General features: G+C 47.0%; 10 protein-coding genes across 10 annotated transcripts; 6 read left to right on the top strand and 4 right to left on the bottom strand.

The window, feature by feature from the left end:
- Nucleotides 1-75: 75 nt before the first annotated feature.
- On the top strand, nt 76-626 carry FPOAC1_012724 (uncharacterized protein; the record flags this gene model as incomplete). Its single annotated transcript, XM_044857074.1, has 2 exons — nt 76-172; nt 229-626. The coding sequence occupies 2 exons, from the start codon at nt 76-78 to the stop codon at nt 624-626; spliced, it is 495 nt and encodes a 164-aa protein (XP_044704387.1).
- A 129-nt stretch (nt 627-755) lies between these two features.
- FPOAC1_012723 (uncharacterized protein) lies at nt 756-1,763 on the bottom strand (the record flags this gene model as incomplete). Its single annotated transcript, XM_044857073.1, has 1 exon — nt 756-1,763. The coding sequence occupies one exon, from the start codon at nt 1,761-1,763 to the stop codon at nt 756-758; it is 1,008 nt and encodes a 335-aa protein (XP_044704386.1).
- Nucleotides 1,764-2,159: 396 nt separating this feature from the next.
- FPOAC1_012722 (uncharacterized protein) lies at nt 2,160-2,806 on the top strand (the record flags this gene model as incomplete). The annotated part of the gene is made up of 2 exons (XM_044857072.1): nt 2,160-2,457; nt 2,502-2,806. 2 exons carry the CDS (start codon nt 2,160-2,162, stop codon nt 2,804-2,806), a joined length of 603 nt encoding a protein of 200 aa, XP_044704385.1.
- Nucleotides 2,807-3,046: 240 nt separating this feature from the next.
- Nucleotides 3,047-3,571, bottom strand: FPOAC1_012721 (uncharacterized protein; the record flags this gene model as incomplete). The annotated part of the gene is made up of 4 exons (XM_044857071.1): nt 3,047-3,180; nt 3,237-3,311; nt 3,357-3,467; nt 3,520-3,571. 4 exons carry the CDS (start codon nt 3,569-3,571, stop codon nt 3,047-3,049), a joined length of 372 nt encoding a protein of 123 aa, XP_044704384.1.
- An 862-nt stretch (nt 3,572-4,433) lies between these two features.
- FPOAC1_012720 (uncharacterized protein) lies at nt 4,434-5,968 on the bottom strand (the record flags this gene model as incomplete). Its single annotated transcript, XM_044857070.1, has 4 exons — nt 4,434-5,005; nt 5,086-5,384; nt 5,428-5,739; nt 5,784-5,968. 4 exons carry the CDS (start codon nt 5,966-5,968, stop codon nt 4,434-4,436), a joined length of 1,368 nt encoding a protein of 455 aa, XP_044704383.1.
- Nucleotides 5,969-6,451: 483 nt separating this feature from the next.
- FPOAC1_012719 (uncharacterized protein) lies at nt 6,452-7,075 on the top strand (the record flags this gene model as incomplete). The annotated part of the gene is made up of 1 exon (XM_044857069.1): nt 6,452-7,075. One exon carries the CDS (start codon nt 6,452-6,454, stop codon nt 7,073-7,075), a length of 624 nt encoding a protein of 207 aa, XP_044704382.1.
- Nucleotides 7,076-7,147: 72 nt separating this feature from the next.
- On the bottom strand, nt 7,148-9,191 carry FPOAC1_012718 (uncharacterized protein; the record flags this gene model as incomplete). Its single annotated transcript, XM_044857068.1, has 3 exons — nt 7,148-7,780; nt 7,829-8,176; nt 9,120-9,191. The coding sequence occupies 3 exons, from the start codon at nt 9,189-9,191 to the stop codon at nt 7,148-7,150; spliced, it is 1,053 nt and encodes a 350-aa protein (XP_044704381.1).
- Nucleotides 9,192-9,704: 513 nt separating this feature from the next.
- FPOAC1_012717 (uncharacterized protein) lies at nt 9,705-12,897 on the top strand (the record flags this gene model as incomplete). Its single annotated transcript, XM_044857067.1, has 4 exons — nt 9,705-10,137; nt 10,195-11,729; nt 12,778-12,805; nt 12,866-12,897. The coding sequence occupies 4 exons, from the start codon at nt 9,705-9,707 to the stop codon at nt 12,895-12,897; spliced, it is 2,028 nt and encodes a 675-aa protein (XP_044704380.1).
- Nucleotides 12,898-14,617: 1,720 nt separating this feature from the next.
- On the top strand, nt 14,618-15,619 carry FPOAC1_012716 (uncharacterized protein; the record flags this gene model as incomplete). Its single annotated transcript, XM_044857066.1, has 4 exons — nt 14,618-14,778; nt 14,825-15,097; nt 15,149-15,298; nt 15,355-15,619. The coding sequence occupies 4 exons, from the start codon at nt 14,618-14,620 to the stop codon at nt 15,617-15,619; spliced, it is 849 nt and encodes a 282-aa protein (XP_044704379.1).
- A 762-nt stretch (nt 15,620-16,381) lies between these two features.
- Nucleotides 16,382-17,317, top strand: CFD1 (cytosolic Fe-S cluster assembly factor cfd1; the record flags this gene model as incomplete). The annotated part of the gene is made up of 2 exons (XM_044857065.1): nt 16,382-16,414; nt 16,463-17,317. 2 exons carry the CDS (start codon nt 16,382-16,384, stop codon nt 17,315-17,317), a joined length of 888 nt encoding a protein of 295 aa, XP_044704378.1.
- Between the last annotated feature and the right edge of the window lie 1,035 nt (nt 17,318-18,352).

Genomic DNA, 18,352 nt, shown 5'->3' with positions numbered 1-18,352 from the left:
GCATGCCGACCGGGACAAACTTGGAATCTCTGATATCACTACATCATACAAGGTACCTCACAAACAACCACCACAATGGCCTCAATCGCTCGGTCTCTGCGCTTCGCCGCCCCTCTAACAAGGGCCATCGCTCCACGCGTTCCCATCCGAACCTTCTCCTCCACCAAATTGAGTATGGCACATCTTTTAATCTCCCACTTTTCGACTCCCAACTAAAACAAAACCCAGGCCTCGCTCGCAGATACACAAAAGACCACGAATGGATCGATCTCTCCGCCGATAAGAAACACGGTTTCGTTGGAATTTCGGAGTACGCTGCCGAGCAGCTCGGTGACGTAGTCTACGTTGAGCTCCCCGAAGCCGGTACGTGGGTTGAGCAAGGTGACGCTGTCGGCGCCGTCGAGTCAGTCAAGTCTGCTAGCGATATCAACGCTCCTGTTCGTCTGCGCGTTCTTCAAGTCAACGATAATCTCGAAGAGAAGCCCTCTACGATTAACAAGGTTCCCGAGGACGATAGCGCTGGTGGTGGTTGGATTGCCAAGGTCGAGGTTGACGAGGAGGGTGCCAAGCAGTTTGAGAAGTTATTGGATGCCGAGGCTTACAAGACTTTTGCTGGAGCCGATTAAGAATAAATCACCAAGAAACAAAAAAAAGAAGAAGCGGAAGCATAGCACAGTACAGCGCAGCATAGACTTGCCATTCTGGGGTATATTTGGGTTTAATTCATGACCATCTACTGATCTATCTATCATCACTCATTTGACTGTCTCTGGTACCTGTCGGGTCTCGTTGATGGTATCCAGAATCCTTTGCGCTCCTTGTTCCACCAATGTCGCTGCTACCTTTCGTCCAAACTTGTCCGCCTCGTCGTGTGTCTTGATGGCTTCCGCAATCTCGCAATCGACACCCTCGTCACCTCGGAGGGAAACAACTGTAGCCTTCATTCGTAACTTGTCGTCAATCCACTTTGTCTCGACACCAATGGGAACACTGCAACCGCCTTCGAGCGCTCTCATGAGAGCACGCTCTGCCTCACACGCCAGCGCTGTTTGCTCGTTCTGGATCGTCTTGAGGAACTCGAGGACCTTTTCGTCATCGGCTCGGCATTCAACTCCCAGTGCGCCCTGGCCAACCGCATATAAAATACCTCCGTTTTCGGACTCGAGGAATTGTGTAATATGGTGACCGAGGTCCATTCGCTGAAGACCTGCCGCTGCCAAGATGATACCGGCCAGGTCGGGGTCCTCCTCGAGCTTTCGTAGTCGGGTCTGAATGTTGCCTCGGTGGTCCTTGAATTTGAGTGTCGGGTATCGTCGAACGAGCTGCGCAATGCGGCGTACACTGCTTGTACCGATGACGCTTCCAGCCGGCAGATCAGCAAGGGTCTTCCAACCGTGCTTGTCCTGCAATTCCTTCTTGATCACCAGTGTATCTCTCGGGTCTTCGCGGGACGTGACACATCCGAGGACGCAACCCTCGGGGAGAACAGTCGGCATATCCTTGAGCGAATGGACGACGATGTCGAGTTCCCTGTTGACGAGTCTCTCCTCGAGCTGAGACGTCCACAAGCCCTTACCGCCAAAGTTGTAGAGGGCTGTGTTCTGGTCGCGATCGCCGGTGGTTGTCATGCTGTGGATGGGAAATTCATGATCGGGGAATCTTTGCTTCAAAGCGTCGACGACGATTTGGGTTTGGGCGAGAGCAAGAGGGGACTTGCGAGTACCGACGTTGACAACGCCTTTGGGGGATTGAGATTCGGCCATGATGAGGTTGTGGATTGAATTGACGATGTAAATGGATGATAGCTTGGAGGGGCAAGTTGAGCTTTTCGGATCATTGGTGGGGTACAGTGTGGAGGTGCGTGTTCTTAGTTGACACGGTATAACAACATCATGATGTCGAATTACCTGTACACGATATAGGACATGTAAGAATCACGCGGAGATACAGCATAACATATTACATAGACTACGGTATTTTATCGCTATGGGAGTCTCGAGCTTGGCAAGACTTGAAGAAGACTGCCGGGTGGTAGTTGAAATGAGTCTCTACATGTTGTAACGTGGAAGAGATCTAAACAGCTTAGGAACAGCTATATAAGACCAGACATCAGCTCAATCAGACTCTCGAAATCAAATCAATCAACTACACTCGTTACAATGAAGCTTCAACTTTCTCTTCTTGGACTGGTTGTCCTGGCCTTTGCAAAGCCACAGGATCCTCCAGTATCCTCTGCACCAGCTGAGCCTCCCGCTGAACCACCAGCTGAACCTCCAGCTCCGGTTCCCGTCCCAATTCCCTCTTCTATGCCAACACCTCCAACATCTCCAGTACCTGCTCCTCCAGCTGATCCAGCTCCAGCCCCTCCACCTGCCGACCCAACTAGTGAACCTATCCCAGACGGACCAATCTGCGAGTGTGGATATACCTACTGTGCTGCAGTTCTCAAAGCAATGGGTATGTTGTGCTTTACTAATAAAGACAAGACTAACACCATTTAGCAAAACCATGGAATGATGGTCAACTGTCAACTGCGTACTGCGAGACCCCTAATGCAGTTTGCAAAAACGAGTCCCCGGGTAGCAACATCGAGAATGCTCTGTTCATTTGTCTCTGCGCCGAACCCGACCAAAAGGTTGGAAACCACATTGAGCTTTTGTGCGGTTGTGATGCGTGTCTCAATGTTGGGCCGGACTTTAGAGGTCGTTGCAAGAGTCCTTGTAGAGCTGGTCGCGGAGCAAAGGGAGGTGGTGGTGGGAAAGGAGGTGATAGAGTCAGAGGAAGCAATCAGATGAGATTTTGGTAGAGACGAAGTGGTGGATATAATGGCAAGTTGAGGAGGAAGCACTCGATATTCATGTCAGTCTTTCTTTACATGATTCAAATTGACACCATCTTTAAGTCCGCTTGCCGTTGCATAACTAAACATGTAGTCAAAATGCCCGCTTGAAGGTCTAAGTTGAGCACTGGACCCCCCACTCCCTTGCGTAGTGGTGTTTTGTGAGTATACATCGCGGCTGGTTTCGAACCCTTTTGTGAACCCCATCTACCTCATTCCATTATCCTGGGGACATAGGTGAAATGAAGAACCGTGTGTTGGAGTGAAAAAGACGCTGCCTCGACAACCAACAGTCAAATGTGCTGGATTGAAACACTCAGGACTGTGGCATAAGTGAGCATCTGTTGCTTCAAGTTAGCTACCACAGACAGTAAGTCGCATGTACGGAGTGACTAACGTCCCATTTCGCATGCTTCTTGCATAATCTTAGATCGCCTCGATTTGGAGGATAATGTAGAGGAGAGTGTAGGGGCTGTTCAATTATTAGCAATCTACAATACCGTGGAATGTTACTAACCTTTACCGGCCGGCCGGCCTCTTGTTGTTATTGCTGTTGCTGCTGCTGCTGGTTTTGTTTTTGTTGTCGTTATTGGTATTGAGCCCCCGAAGGGGCCCAGAACCCGGACGACTAGGTAAGATTAGCCATCGATCATTTATAGCATAGGTTGACTTCTACTTACTGGGTTCGGGGCCGTGCTGGCCCAAGGCAGCCTGGTGGACAAGTATGTGCATGTCGATATCTTGTCCAGGTCACCTTGAGCCAGAAGAACTGGCCCTGCTTGCTGAGGATGCAAGCGGCAATGGGGTTTCGTTGGTGGCCAGAACCTAGATTGGGATAGGATGAGCTTGTATTACATCTGGCTTGGTTCGAGAATGTTGCCATGTCCGTTTGGCCTTGAAAAGAGAAATCTGGAATGAGGATGGGAAGAAATAAGTTCGAGTTGAACAGTAGACAAGCCAGTTATTGGGAAACTTTGGCCTCAAAGGAAGTTACAGAAAAGAAGTGCCATGGAAGTTCCTTCCAGCTTTGCCTCTTCAAAATGAGGGCAAGTGACAGCGCTGCAGGCTTTGGCGAGTTATTTTGTTGGCCAGAAGGGTCAGGTCGTACAGCTCTTGGTCCTGCCGTTTCAGAATTGAAGCTATCGCGACTGCTTCCAGTCGTGGTCTCACCTGCGTATTTAGTACCTGATGCACCTCTGCAATGGAAGCAAGTATGAAGACGCGAATGAGGGAAAGTCAATGCAATTAGAGATGGTTATGGCGACATTCCAAGTACCGACTGGTATATATTGAAGACATCGCCTCTTTGTTGTCCGGGCCTAAGGAGTTTGACCAAGTCTGTTGGTTGATGTGATGTTCAATCCCTTGGTAGTGGGTAGCAGAAGATGACCTCCGGGCTATATCCCAGCAGAATACAGAGATAAATGACCTAATGGTATAGTTTAGACAGCATCAGATAACCAACTAACTTCGTCTCTTATGCTTCAAGCGGCCAAATCCTCTGATCCCGTATCTGCAGCAGCAGTAGCAGCAGCAACGTCATGCGACTAACATTTATTTTGGTCGTTGACATCATGAATCCGTGACCACGAGCCTATTGAACTCTCTTCTGATCATATCGCACAATTGCTTGACACAAAACTTCTGCCCCGATGGCGCACTCTTCAGGCGTAGAGTACTCCTCCGGGTTATGGCTCACCCCTCCTTTACAGGGGATGAAGATCATGGTTGTAGGACAGTGTTTACTGGTGTAAACACTATCATGGCCGGCACCGCTAGAAATATCTACCGCTCCGTCTTTTCCCAGAATAGACTCGGCAGATTCTCTTACAGCTTGAATACAATCGGGGTGGAACTTGGTTGCTGTTGAGATCGTATCTGTTCGCCAATTGAGGGAGAGAGGAAGTGCAGGTGTTGAGCCTGCGAGTAATCCGTCTACATCTGTTCCGCTGGCCAAGAGGTCGAAGTCGCGACGGAGGTCCTTCTCGAGAGCCTCAACAGTCTCGTTTGAGGGTGATCGTATGTCGAGACTAAAACTGACGTGACCAGGGATTGTGTTTGTGCTTCCAGGAGTGAGGTTGAGGATTCCGGTCGATGCAAGCGCCTTGTGCTTGGTAGCCAATCGATGCGAATGGGTAATCAGTCTTGCAGCAAGTAGAAGAGCATCTGCTCGATCGGAGAACGGAGTTGAACCAGTGTGTGCGTCTAGCTAGTTAGCAAGGTCATGCCTATTGTGAAATACATACCTCGTCCAGTGACATCAATGGTGAACCACTTGTAGGCTTGTACGCCTTGTACGACTCCAATTTTCTTCTGTGCTCGTTCGAGAATTGGGCCTTGTTCAATATGAAGTTCGAAATGAGCTCCAATTGGGGTGGATTTATAGCTGGCTGGTGTTTCACCAAGATACCCTATTCTTTCCAGCTCTGACTTGACTGTCGCGTTCCCAGCAACCTCTTTCAGGCTATGAGCTCTTTCTTGGGTAATCGAACCCGCCCAGACGCCAGAAGCCATCATGCTGATTGGGAACCGAGCACCCTCCTCGCTATGTGCGGTCAGTACTGTTTGATCTTGGATTGATGACTTACTTGGTCCAATTCACCACACCAACTGGATATTCCGTCTCTACCTGGTGGTCTTGAAGAACCTTGAGCATTTCGATACCGGCTTGTATGCCTAGGATCCCATCATATCTTCCGCCCGTAGGTTGAGTGTCCAAATGGCTTCCTGCCAAGGTCGGTGGTCCTTCTTTGCGACCGGGACGTACTGCAAAGATGTTGCCCATGGAATCAATTGTCACCTTGCAACCCAGACCCTTTGTAGTTTCGACAAACCAATCCCGGACATGCTTATCGGAATCTGAAAGAGCCAAACGCGACATGCCTGTATCAGTCGGTTTGCTGCCTTGTTAGCCTGGTGGTCTTGGGTTGAGAAGTATACTTACTCTCCCCATTTGAGACCAGTTCCCCATTTACAAGTGTCATGTAAGGTTTCCATTAATCGTGGTCGGTCAACTTTGAGTTTCTTCAAGTCTGAAGCTGTCATATCTCGAGTTGAGATGCATCTTCGAAAGGTGAGGAGATGCCTGGGTGCGTAATTCACGTGCCGAAGTGCTGTGCGAGTAGCCATTTTGTGAAATATTGATGAACCAGGTTCTTGGGGCTTTAAATGTCTTTTATTGAGCTCGAATTAGTACTTTAATATTTGTTTGATGTTCTTGGAGGGAGGCAGTTGTTGTAGGAGGATGTCAACGCCTTCTTACAACGAATGCCCCGCTTCCTGAAAGAGTGATCTCCCAAGTACCCCTGTTGAGAAGCCATCGCGTATTGGTAATTCGGTATTGGCTGTTGTAGAGAGGAGAGTTGATGTCTCTTAAGACACAGGCGCGGGAGCATCTTGAATGTCCTCGACATCGATACCTAATAAGATCGAAAGCTGCCATTTGCAATCATTGACTGAGGCATCAATGACGCTATACAGTACATGCACTGTATTCACACTGCTACTTGTCAACGAACCGCCCCGCTCTCAACATCATCAATTCCTCTCATGTATCGCATTCGGACCTTCAAACCTCATCGCCTTCGTCCCTTTGTTAGCAGACCCTTCACCATGTCTCAAAAAACACAAGAGCCCGTCATCACAAAACTCTCGGACCTGTCGGTTGAGGAGGCCAAGTGGATAACGCTCAAGAAGATCGATTACGTCGACCAAGTCGGCAAAGAGCGAACATGGGAAGTCGCAACACGAAAGACGAGAGGAAAATCTGGTGTCGACGCTGTCGCAATGGGAAACATCCTCCTACACCCATCTAAACCCGCGTCTACTCTGCTCGTCATCCAGTACCGACCACCTCTGGACGCCTACACAATCGAGTGGCCCGCTGGACTCATTGATGCGGAGGAGACTGCTGAAGAAGCGGCTGTCAGAGAGTTTAAGGAGGAAACTGGTTACGACTGCAAGGTTTTGAGTGTCAGTCCTGCACAAGCTGCTGACCCCGGAATGACAAACGCCAACATGCAACTGGCCATGGTCGAGGTTCAGCTGGGCGAGAATGAGGAGGAGCCTGAGCAGAGACTGGATGATGGAGAGCACATTCAAAGAGAGATAATTCCTCTTGCGGAACTGTATGAGCGTTTGGTCGAGTACTCTAAGCGAGAGCGTATAGTGGTTGCAGCCAAACTCTTCCACTTCGCTGCAGGTATGCATTTTGCTCAGACACAAAAGTACTTTTAGATCCAGACAAGACACAATCTAGACGTCGGGTATTTCAATTTTCGTCTACCAGACTTCAAAATGACATGTGACCTACTTACAGAAACCAGGCAGGGTCTCTGTCGCATTCTTTTCTGCACAAGCTATCGCCAGCGCCAGATTATACGACTGAACAGTCACGTCAAGCGACTGAATGCTGACGTCCAACGCTTTCTTTGCAAACACCAGACTAGCCACACCGAACGCAATACTCAGAATAGTAAGAAAAAGAACAAGTGTAGCTACCCAAAAGGTAATGTATTCCGCCAGGTTTCCATGATCAGGTTTGAGTCTTACCTGGGATAGCCCCTTAGGGCCCTTTTCCCAGTAAGTAACCAGTTCGGAAAGGTTTAGCCTCCAATAGTGATAATTCGAAAAGGCCAATGATCTTGAACGACCATACGGAACGTCCAAGATCGTCCGTCTCTCTTTTGATAAAAAGTCGTCAGTATCCTTGCCTCTGGGGAATAGCAGTATTAACGTGTCAACTGCTTCTCTAACGAATTCCCCCGGGAGAGGACACAAGCCAGGGTTTTGCATATGGTTTCGTAAACAAATTCCATGCTCGTAAACCTTTATGTGGTTGTGCTCCCAGTCAACCTTTAGATGTTGTAGTAAATCGCTAGTCCAGATCAACTTCATCTTGTAACATCGAATCAGATTGGGAACCGAGAAACCCTGGGGAATCTGGCGGACATTACTGTCAACTAAATGTCACTTCGATGATATATTCACATTTATCCATTCTTCGAGGGAATTTGACAGAGTCTTGTTTTCAGGCCAGTGATAGTATTCGGACGATTGAATGTTCGAGTGTTGAACGTGGATCGTAAGCCACATGCGAACGGCTACGTCAATGGTGTTATATGAAGCCTGGGATTGATCGGTTGTAGTATCGGCCTTTGTCCTCTCATTTGGTCCTCGCATATGGTGAAGCACATCGCCGAGATCTTCAACAGTACGCGCAGTGTATAAAGTTGGTTTCCGTTGGGCCGATGAGAACTGATCGTCAAGACACAGATAGTATTTTTCGTAAATTTGGCTGTATCTATTGAAATCTGCGCGCAGGATTCCCGGCCATATCTGAGTCAAGAGCCCAATATTAGCCTAATATTTGATGGCAGTGGCTTGTAAAGGGCCTTCAATCAGGCTGTGTCTCTTGCTTACAAGTTACCTAGACACAACTATCGTTGTACTTGGGTAAGTTTACCTCACTCAGGTTAGTAGCCATTTAGATGTAGCTCCAAGGCGTTTGCAGCCTTATAGCCACAATTACAACTATAATACCCTCAGGGCATCAGAAAAATTGGCCGTTAGAAGCATAAGAGATGATATTAGTAGGCTACTTTATACTCCTTAGACTATAGCTCTTTGACTATTTATTTTTATAACCGAAGACTTAGGAGGTCATTTTTTCTGCTACCTTAGTACCTGGTAAACATCATCTTGGCTTGCTGACTGGCTGCACAAAGGCGCACTGCTGATTTGTCTAAGCCTCAGAAAATCGCCAGCCACCTATCTGATTGGAAAAAGCAGGCCACCTTACCCATAACTACCCCTCTTTGACAGCGCGCCGTCGTTGTTTAATTTCCTGATAGTCTACAGTATTACACTACCTAGACTTGCAAAAACCCTATCCAAAAGCGCTTCAAAGTTGTTACACGTTCCTCAGTGAAATATGGGGAAACTCCGTACTTGGTTAAGAAGCCGATCGTCGACTCCTGTCCAGCAGGAAACCGAGAATTCTGCGCGTCCAACGCCAACGCCAACACCAAAACCTACGCCAACGCCTTTATTTCCTGATGGCGTTGAAGTCTTAGTAGACCCACCTGATGCCGACACCGATATTTGTTTCATCCATGGTTTGACAGGCAATCGTACCAGTACCTGGACGGCGGGGCGTGACCAACCTTGGCCGAAGACACTGCTTTCATCCGTGCTACCTAAAGCCTGTATACTCACGTATGGTTACGATGCCTATATAGTGTCGAGATCATCAAATGCACTGATAGATCACGCCACAAACCTTCTTGTCGACCTCACGAATGATCGAAGAAGCCGCAACGCCTCGTTCCGCCCTCTCATCTTCGTCGTCCATAGCCTAGGCGGCCTTGTTTGCAAGGAAGCTATACTGGTATCGCGTAATAATCCGGAGCGGTCTCGTCAAGATGTCTTCACACATACCAAGGGTATTGTCTTCATGGGTAGGTTCGCATTACCTACCGTATAACTATTTCCACGAGATCGATCACTTTAGTCTGGGTAAGGTGACTTGGCTAGTGGGTAGCAGAAAGGTCGGCCTCATAAGTTTTATGCTATGAAAGCAAGTAGTCTAAGGACTCTATAGTCCAAGGACTGTAGTCTAAGGAGCATAAGGTGAACCACTACTTTCGTCTCTTATGCCTCCAGCGGTCAACTTATCTGATACTCTGAGGCCCGGCTATCTGGTGATTTCCCAGAAGCTTGAACAAATCAATAGCGGCCTCTTCTGTCTTCATCATATAATCTAGACGACGCAGTGATCAATCTCGTGGAAACGGACGGTATCATCCTGATAGTAACTGAGGCTTACTTATATACTTCAACAGGTACACCCCACAAAGGGTCGTGGATGGCCGATTGGGCTAAAATTCCTGCCAAAAGCCTTGGGCTCGTCAAGTCAACCAACAGATCACTTCTCAAGGTGTTGCAATCGGAAGATCAATATCTCAGGTCGATTCATGGCAGATTTCTAAATATGATGCGAGAGCAGCGTGAAAATGGAAGGAAGCTCAACGTCGCTTGTTTCTTCGAGGAACTAGCTCTACCCGCAGTCGGCAAGGTTGTGTCAAAGGATTCAGCTACGTTCGAGGGTTACGATCCAATCAGTATCCATGCAGATCATGCAGACATGGTTAAGTTCAGGTCTGCAGAAGAGAATGGTTTCAAAAGGGTTGTTGGAGTACTCACAGCCTGGGAATCAGAGATCGATGACAGATGTTTAACTACAATCCAACCGGAGACCAATGCCTCGACTGGTAATATTTCTGTGGATGCAGCGACTAGTTAGTATAATCAGACCGTCATAATCATCCTGTCACCTTCTGACTCAACATGAAAAGAATCCAGGCCACATTATCTTCCATTCACGAGGAACAAGAACTTCACAGGACGAAATGAAGCGATCAGTGAGCTTCAGAAGCTACTGTTTACTCATTCCGATGGTTCACGAGTCGCTCTCGTTGGCTTGGGCGGCGCAGGCAAGACCCAGACCGCCCTCCAGCTGGCACATCTTACGAAGAATCACAGCCAAAGTCACTATTCTGTCATCTGGATATCTGCACTGAGCAAAGCAAGTTTTGAGCAGTCATGTATTGAAATGATCAAAGTATTCAAAATCAAGCACCCCGCAGACAAGGACCCAAGGGAAACGTTCAAGGACTTCCTTGGCTCAGATGAAGCAGGAAAGTGGTTTCTTATCATTGACAACGCCGACGACAAGGAGATTTTATATGGTACGGGAAGTGGCCAAGGGGCAGGAGGGATTGCACAATTCATTCCAGATTGTGAGCAAGGGTACATCCTGCTGACAACACGATCTCACGACATAGCCGCCAGTTTTTCGCAGACCAATTTCCATGAGTTAACTGGTATGGATATGAAGGATGCTAGGGCCCTTCTCCAGAATTCATTAAAGAGGAAAGGTCAAATGCAAGATACCGCAATGGCCGACAAACTATTGCAAGAGCTCGCCTATCTACCGCTTGCAATCACACAGGCTTCAGCATACATGAATACCAGCAAGATCCCAATCAAGGAGTATTTACGGCTGCTCCAAAACACAAGCCGGGATAAGATAGAGCTGCTCAGTGTCGGAGTTTATGACAGCACTCACTACACTAACCGCCAAGGCGCTGTTCTTACGACTTGGATTGTATCTTTCAAACAGATCCGTGCTTCACATGAGGATGCTGCAAAACTACTTTCGTTCGTGGCATGCCTCGAGCCGAAAGCTATACCTCGAGCCTTGTTACCGCGCTTGGAATCTGAACAAAGTATGACAAGCGCTATCGGTACTCTTTGCAGCTATGGCTTCTTCAATCGACGAGAAGACAGCGATATGTTCGACATGCACAGCCTCGTACACCTGGCTACTCAAATATGGATTCGAGACGAGGGTCACGAGAATAGAACACAGCAGTTGGCCTTTGAACATGTGGCCAAGGTCTTTCCAACCGATGATTGGGAGAATCGTGAGGTGTGGCGGCAGTATCTGCCGCATGCGCTTCGGCTCCTCAGAAGTTTGGACAGCAACAAGAGTCAAAAAGCATGTGACCTGGGATACTGGGTTGGCCGATGCCTGCGTCAAGATGGAAAAATAAGACAGGCTGTAGAGCTGCTAGAGCATGTTGTTGCAATCCAAAATATGTTGCCAGAGGATAGTCCAGATCGACTGAAATCACAGCATTCTCTTGCATTAGCATATAGGGATAATAGACAGATCAAGGAAGCAGTACAGCTGCTAGAGCACGTGGTTACAGTTCAAAAGACATTAGCAGAGGATCACCCAAGCCGACTTGCATCACAACACGTTCTTGCATCAGCATATAAAGACAACGGACAGATCAAGGAAGCAGTACAGCTGCTAGAGCATGTGGTTGCAGTTAAAAAGACATTATCAGAGGATCACCCAAGCCGACTTGCATCACAACACGTTCTTGCATCAGTATATAAAAAAAATGGACAGATCCAAGATGCAATACAGCTACTAGAGCATGTAGTTGCAGTTCAAAGGGTATCATTAGCAGAGGACCACCCAGACCAACTTGCATCACAGCATAATCTTGCATTAGCATATAGGGATAATGGACAGATCCAAGATGCAATACAGCTGCTAGAGCATGTAGTTGCAGTTCAAAGGGTATCATTAGCAGAGGACCACCCAACCCGACTGAGATCAGAAAAAGCACTTGAGATTTTTTTGCAAGATTTAAGTAGCTAGACTAGGATACGAGAAGAAAGATTGGCCGCTAAAAACATGAGAGACGGAATGAGAAGGTCGGTTTATGCTACTTGAATTATAATTTGTAGATACTTTTCCTTTGTGCCCTCAAGTCCCTTGTGGGCGTGAAAATACGATTGCTTCATAGGGTTCGCCACTAGTGAGTCTTAACTCCCGAGTGAGGGACGAAGTCAGTATCAGACTTTAAAAATCACGTACAACGACAAAGTCCCCCAAAGTCTAGAGGCCGGCTTTTCTCTTACCCACTGGAGTGATCAGAAGTTTGGATAATCGTCACACAGAGACTGGATTCCGAGTCTACCCGCGGGACCATTGATCAACACAATCATTATCCTTTATTGAGTATCTAGTTACGCTTTGATATAAATCCATGCCTCTTGGTAAAACAAACGCCTTGGCAGTACTCCGTAGCATCAGGTGACTCGGCATTACTTCTGGGTCCCCTATGGAGCATGAATCTATTCGTTCTGTAGATCATTGTCTAGTTGAGGCGGTGACCGTGGGGTCTGTGTTGTATCCCCACGGAGGGAATCCCCATGGAGGAATAAGCTTACCAGGACCTCCGCAGTTAAATCTCCGATTTGGAGTTTTCTTTATATTGATACCTCGTGACCTCGGCGGACCCATGAGTTTCAAAACTGTTACTCAAACATATGTTTGTAACACTACGAGTGTATCACAGAACATGACGACTATTAATCTGTATCACAGTAAGTCTTACATAGCCTCCTCATTTACACGTCACGATTCTGAATCAAACTAATCGATAGTGAATCGAGAGAAAAAGAACATCGGAACTTAAAATTAAATGACGCGATGTGATGATCTTTTGAAGAACAAGTTAAATCAAGATAAGCTTAAGCTTAATCATTTCGATTATCAAATGTCTCAGACGCGTCAATGACTCAAGATGTTAAGAAAGCATAGCCACAAGGATCGACATTGCTGACTCGTCATTTTGAGACCAAGTGGGATTTGTATGACGATCCTGATAAGGAACACAGTGACGACATTGGGAATGCAAGAGAATTCACATGCCTGGGAAACCGTTGGTGACACAATTGATAAGGTTAAATAAAAGTTAAATCTCCTCTCTAGGGATAACCAACGTTAAAAACTGCAGTGAGCCTTTTTGGATGCCTTGCATTCCCGTCTTTGTGTGTGTTCGGACTCCGTGATTACGCGGCGACGTTGTACGTTTGCACAACGCTTGGCGATAATAGAATAGAATGAAGTAGAGGAGGAGAGAATAGGAAGAACAGGTAGGTAGGTGGTGGATAGATAAAGTGGATTTTTGTTGTAGAGTCGTATTAAATCGTAGATCATGGGGTATTATTCATTCAACCACTCGGAGGACAACAATTTCAGGCTATAGATCTATAGCTGAGGAACATGATAGGCAAGTCTAGATTCTGGAGTCCATTTGTGGCGGTCAAGTGCCGTTGATTCACACCATTGCGGGCGGGAAAGGCTGTTCTTGGCGACGGATCGGCAATGCTAGAGTTTGGGGTTTTATCAAGAGAGGAATAGTCAGTAACGACAAGAGAGAAGAAAAAAGAGGAGAAAAGGGCAAAAAAAAGTGTTGAGAGAGTGACACGACCATGGAAATGCCACGACTTGTGATACATACCTTGTACTTGGCTCCCTCTTTCATCATTTCTAGAATTCTTTTTCACTTTCAGGGCGATAAAAAAAAAAAACGTTTCAGCCTTTAAATGAATAGTTTAATTACTGGGCTTAACCGAGTCGTTGGGTTCTTATCGGGCAGTCATAATGTCTAGGGTCCCCTGGAAACCGCACCCCCAGAGAGAGAAACCAGATTAGATTGACCTTTGGGATGGAGGTCTGTTCCCGCGGAAGAGAGATTACAGGCTTAGTCTGAGTCTAAAGTGCCCCCGACTTGGCATGACAACTTTCACAGCCTCAATACGTACCTCCTTGTACCCACAGACCTCAGTTGCCTCAATCCTTGGCAACTTGAACCTCTGTCTCTACTCGAGTCGCAAACTAAGCTCAAGCAAGGAGTAACTAATTGAACCGCACACACCCTTGGAAAGAAAAGATAGCTGCCCGATCTTGGGTGTAACACAATCTCAGATCTCTCCCCCTCTAACCCAATCAAATCATCCATACTCCCTCGTGTTTTTTTGGCACTCCTCCTCCAGGGACAAGGAGAAACCCAACACCCCTTTTTCACCCCAAAAGCCAAGACGGATAGTTGAGTCTACAGTGACAAGCAAACACAAGCTATGCCTAGTACTATCAAGGATGATCGCTTCTTGGGCGTTCTTGGCACGCAACACCAAGATGTGCTATTGCGCGTACTCTATGAACCAAGGCATGCTCAGACTCAATAGTAAGCGGGTCTTTTACTTTTTGTGTTCCATATCACAGACACTCTGATTCTCGCCAAGGCCGCCTGTTCAGAGATTCCATTCCCCCAGGTATAAGGACCCCTGGGTTCTTCCATTTGATCCAGACTGTTTCCCTTTCTTCACCAGACTTCACCATCAAACATTATCATGTCTTCCCTATTTACTCGACAAGACCCTAACCCTGAGCTCTGTGTCCAATATGCTAGCTTTGCTTCTCATCTGGTACGATGGCAGTTCAAGATTATCTACTGGACCATGTTTGTGTCCAACCTACTAGTTCTTTTCATCGCGTCTTGGACTTATATCCGGTATGTTATCAATCTTTGATATTTACGACTCATCTAACGATAACAGAGCTCAAGCAGCTACCGAGAAGCTTGCTCATAACCCTTCGGCTCGAACGAAACGTATACGGCAATCTGTTTTCATGTGTCTTGGATGTGTCTCTGTGTCAACCGTCATCGTTGTCATGGAGGCGTATTGCATCTTGGCACTCCAGTTTTGTGATGGCGAGGATCTTATTTCTTTGTACTGGTCTACATGGACCATGATCCAAGTCGGATCCTTGATTGCCATGATTGGAATTATCCTTGCTCTGGCCCATACTCTTCGAGGACGACAGCATCCGTAAGTTTTTAGTCTTCTGATCGATATATCCACCTCGCTAACAAAATCCAGACCATGGGCCCTTGCTCTTGGTACACCGGTTCTTGTCATTGCCGGTTTCCTTCACCTCTTCCACGACTGCACCAAGAAGCGAATCAAGAACAGTCGCCAACGTCGCAAGAATGACCTTGACGATATGATGGGTCCTCCCATGAGTCAAGCGTAAGTATACCTACCCCATACCCGTTTTATGTTACACGCCAAGCTAACACAAACAGTAACACAATCTCGGTCAATCCCGATGAAGAGATGGATGATGATGAGTACAAGGCTCAAGTTATCGGACTTACTTTTGATGGCGGCCCTATTATTCGCTTCATCGATGCCGTACCCGAAACTCTTCCCGAGCATGCTCAACTACTTGGCTACTGTCCCAAGAGCAAGCCTATTGTTATGTGCAAGCGAGAAGCCATTCAGTTCCTCATGGATTCTCCAGCTCAAGTTCCCCTCTCGGCATCTCCTTATCGCAAGGGTAGTCGATGAGGAGGACAGGACGAAACTCAGACTTGAGCCGCACGGAAGTGCGCACTGATAACAGCAGAGAAACAGTGTGCTGGGACTAGCTGAGACAAGGGCTTGGCTGACGGGGGTGCAGCATGAGATAAGATGTCTTTTTTTTGCAGGGGTTTACAAGGTGCCAAGAGCAGGGAGTATGCGCTTTGACGTATACTTTGCAGGCATTTGTTTCTTTTCCTTTCTTTTTTCTTTTTTCTTTTTTTTGTTTGTTTTTGCTTTGGCCTTTGCTTTTATTGAAAAGGAGTTATGGTACGGATATACGGACTGGGTGGCGGGAAGCCTAGGACAGGACAGTGGCATGGGCTGCTACTTGGACGGCGCGTTTTGGTCGGAAAAGTGGCTTTGATCATGATACTGGAAGATACCCTGGGAAAAAGGACATGGTTTGAACATGGCTATGATTTGGGCAAAAAATGCCATTATTTAATGCGGATTCAATAGTTGAATGATTTATTATTATATTAGATGCGATAAAAAATACAGTTGGCTTTGGACATCTATTTCTGGTGCTGTTATTCCCATTTAGGCTTTCGATTTAGTGGACTTGTTAGGTGTTGCCGACTACGGAGCTCAAGATCGATAGCGGGGTCAAACTCATCCAATCTCTTCAACGGCTTAGTAAATGGCTTTCTAATCAACAATTGACGATATTCACGTTCGCCTCATTGACTTTTATTTATCTATCATCAAACACGAGATTCTACTCTACGTTGACATAATCTATACAGAATGGGCCTCGCAAAAGTCAAACACATCATCCTGGTATGTTACCCTCTTCTCCTACCCTATGCCACTCATTGACACCTGTAGGTCCTCTCTGGCAAAGGAGGAGTAGGCAAATCATCAGTTACAACACAATTAGCATTGTCGCTCACATCGGCTGGTCATTCTGTTGGTATTCTCGATGTCGATTTGACAGGTCCTTCAATTCCGCGCATGCTCTCAATTGAAGAATCCAAAGTCACGCAAGTTCCTGGAGGATGGGCGCCCGTACTGGTTCACGAAGCCGATGAGTCAAAAGGGCTGGGAAGTCTGCATGCCATGAGTTTGGGTTTTCTTCTCCCGAAAAGAGGCGACGCTGTTGTCTGGAGAGGACCGAAAAAGACGGCAATGATCCGACAATTCCTCAAAGACGTACTTTGGGATGAAACAGATTATCTACTCATCGACACACCACCAGGAACAAGCGACGAACACATTTCTCTCGCCGAGACACTTCAAAAAGATGCGACAGTGGGACAAGTCGCGGGCGCAGTCGTGGTTACAACACCACAAGCCGTTGCCACAGCCGACGTTCGCAAGGAGCTCAACTTTTGCACAAAGACAAACATTCGGGTTCTCGGAGTGGTGGAAAACATGAGCGGTTACGTTTGTCCGCACTGTTCCGAATGCACCGACATCTTTGGGTCCGGGGGAGGAAAGTTGATGGCCGACGAGTTCAACGTTCCATTTCTAGGGTCTGTGCCGATGGATGCACAGTTTATTGCGTTGCTGGAGGAGGGACAAAGGCCGACCTACCCGTCTGGTACGACTGTTGGAGGGAAGGATATTTCTACACGAGAAACGCGAGAGGGTGAGAATTTGGTGGACAAGTACCAGGATTGTTCACTATTTCATGTGTTTAAGGATATTACGGACAAGGTGTTGGTTAATGTAGAAAGTTAGTAGGTCTACAAACTACAAACTACAACGGACATGTGGCCGATGAACCGATTACTTCTTCAGCATGTGCCTGAACTGAAGCACAGCCATCCCAATCCAGACAATGACGTCCGCGTCTGTGGCCAAGTTACAAGGATGCCAGTTCCAGCCCTTTCCTTTTGCCCCCCACCAAAAAGTCTTTTGCCAAACCAGTCAAAAACGTTAAATAGTCTCAACCCGAATCAGGTTCAGCGTCGGTGGGATTTTTTGGCGCGCATCAGACAGAAACAGAAATTATCATGCATTCACCCTCGTTTAGGTATCAGAAAAGCACAAAATCAGGTTACAGCCCGACATCCCCGACCCGAGGAAAAAGCATTGAACACTTGGAGGTACCTGCCACTAAACTGTAACCATATAAAAGGACTTACGTATGTAGCTTGCTGTTAATAGTTCTTGATGCTATGGATATGAACCCCGGGCTGTGCTTCCGTTAACCGTTACGCACCGTCTGATTGAGACCTTAGCACATTGGATCGGGATCACTCACGGTCAGAGCAAATAAAAAAAAATATCCATACAAACCTACCTACCCAACCCACCAGAACCCAACCGAACCCCTCTCCCTCTTCTCTCTCTCTCTCTCTCTCTTGTTAAAAATTCTCTCACCGACAGGAGAAAAAAATAAATAAATCTCGCTGATCTGATTTGTTCTGTTTTTACCCCAGACTCTTCCTTCCTTCGCGGGCTTCGTCATTCTTGAAAAAAAAAAGACCTCACGCGACAAATCAATGTCGAAACGTATCTAACTTTTTAGTCCAAAAGACATTTGACGGCACTTGATCCGTCACTGAGCTTTTTCTGTATATTTCCTGGGCTTCTATGCGGCCGACGGACCTTTTGCGCTTCCTGTTCTCTCGACCATCCAAGTGAGTTTTTTTTTGTTTGACTCTATAGCTCTGATTCATTGTTGTTCTAACCTTTCACAGGCCTCGATAGCACCCTTTACTCCCACGTACCAGATCACTAAACTTTAACTGCACAATTCCGCCACAGAAG

The sequence above is a fragment of the Fusarium poae genome, chromosome 4, assembly GCF_019609905.1.
Source record: "Fusarium poae strain DAOMC 252244 chromosome 4, whole genome shotgun sequence".
Classification (NCBI taxonomy): Eukaryota; Fungi; Ascomycota; class Sordariomycetes; order Hypocreales; family Nectriaceae; genus Fusarium; species Fusarium poae.
Note: the sequence above shows the minus strand (reverse complement) of the source record. Positions and strands in the feature narration are given on the sequence as shown.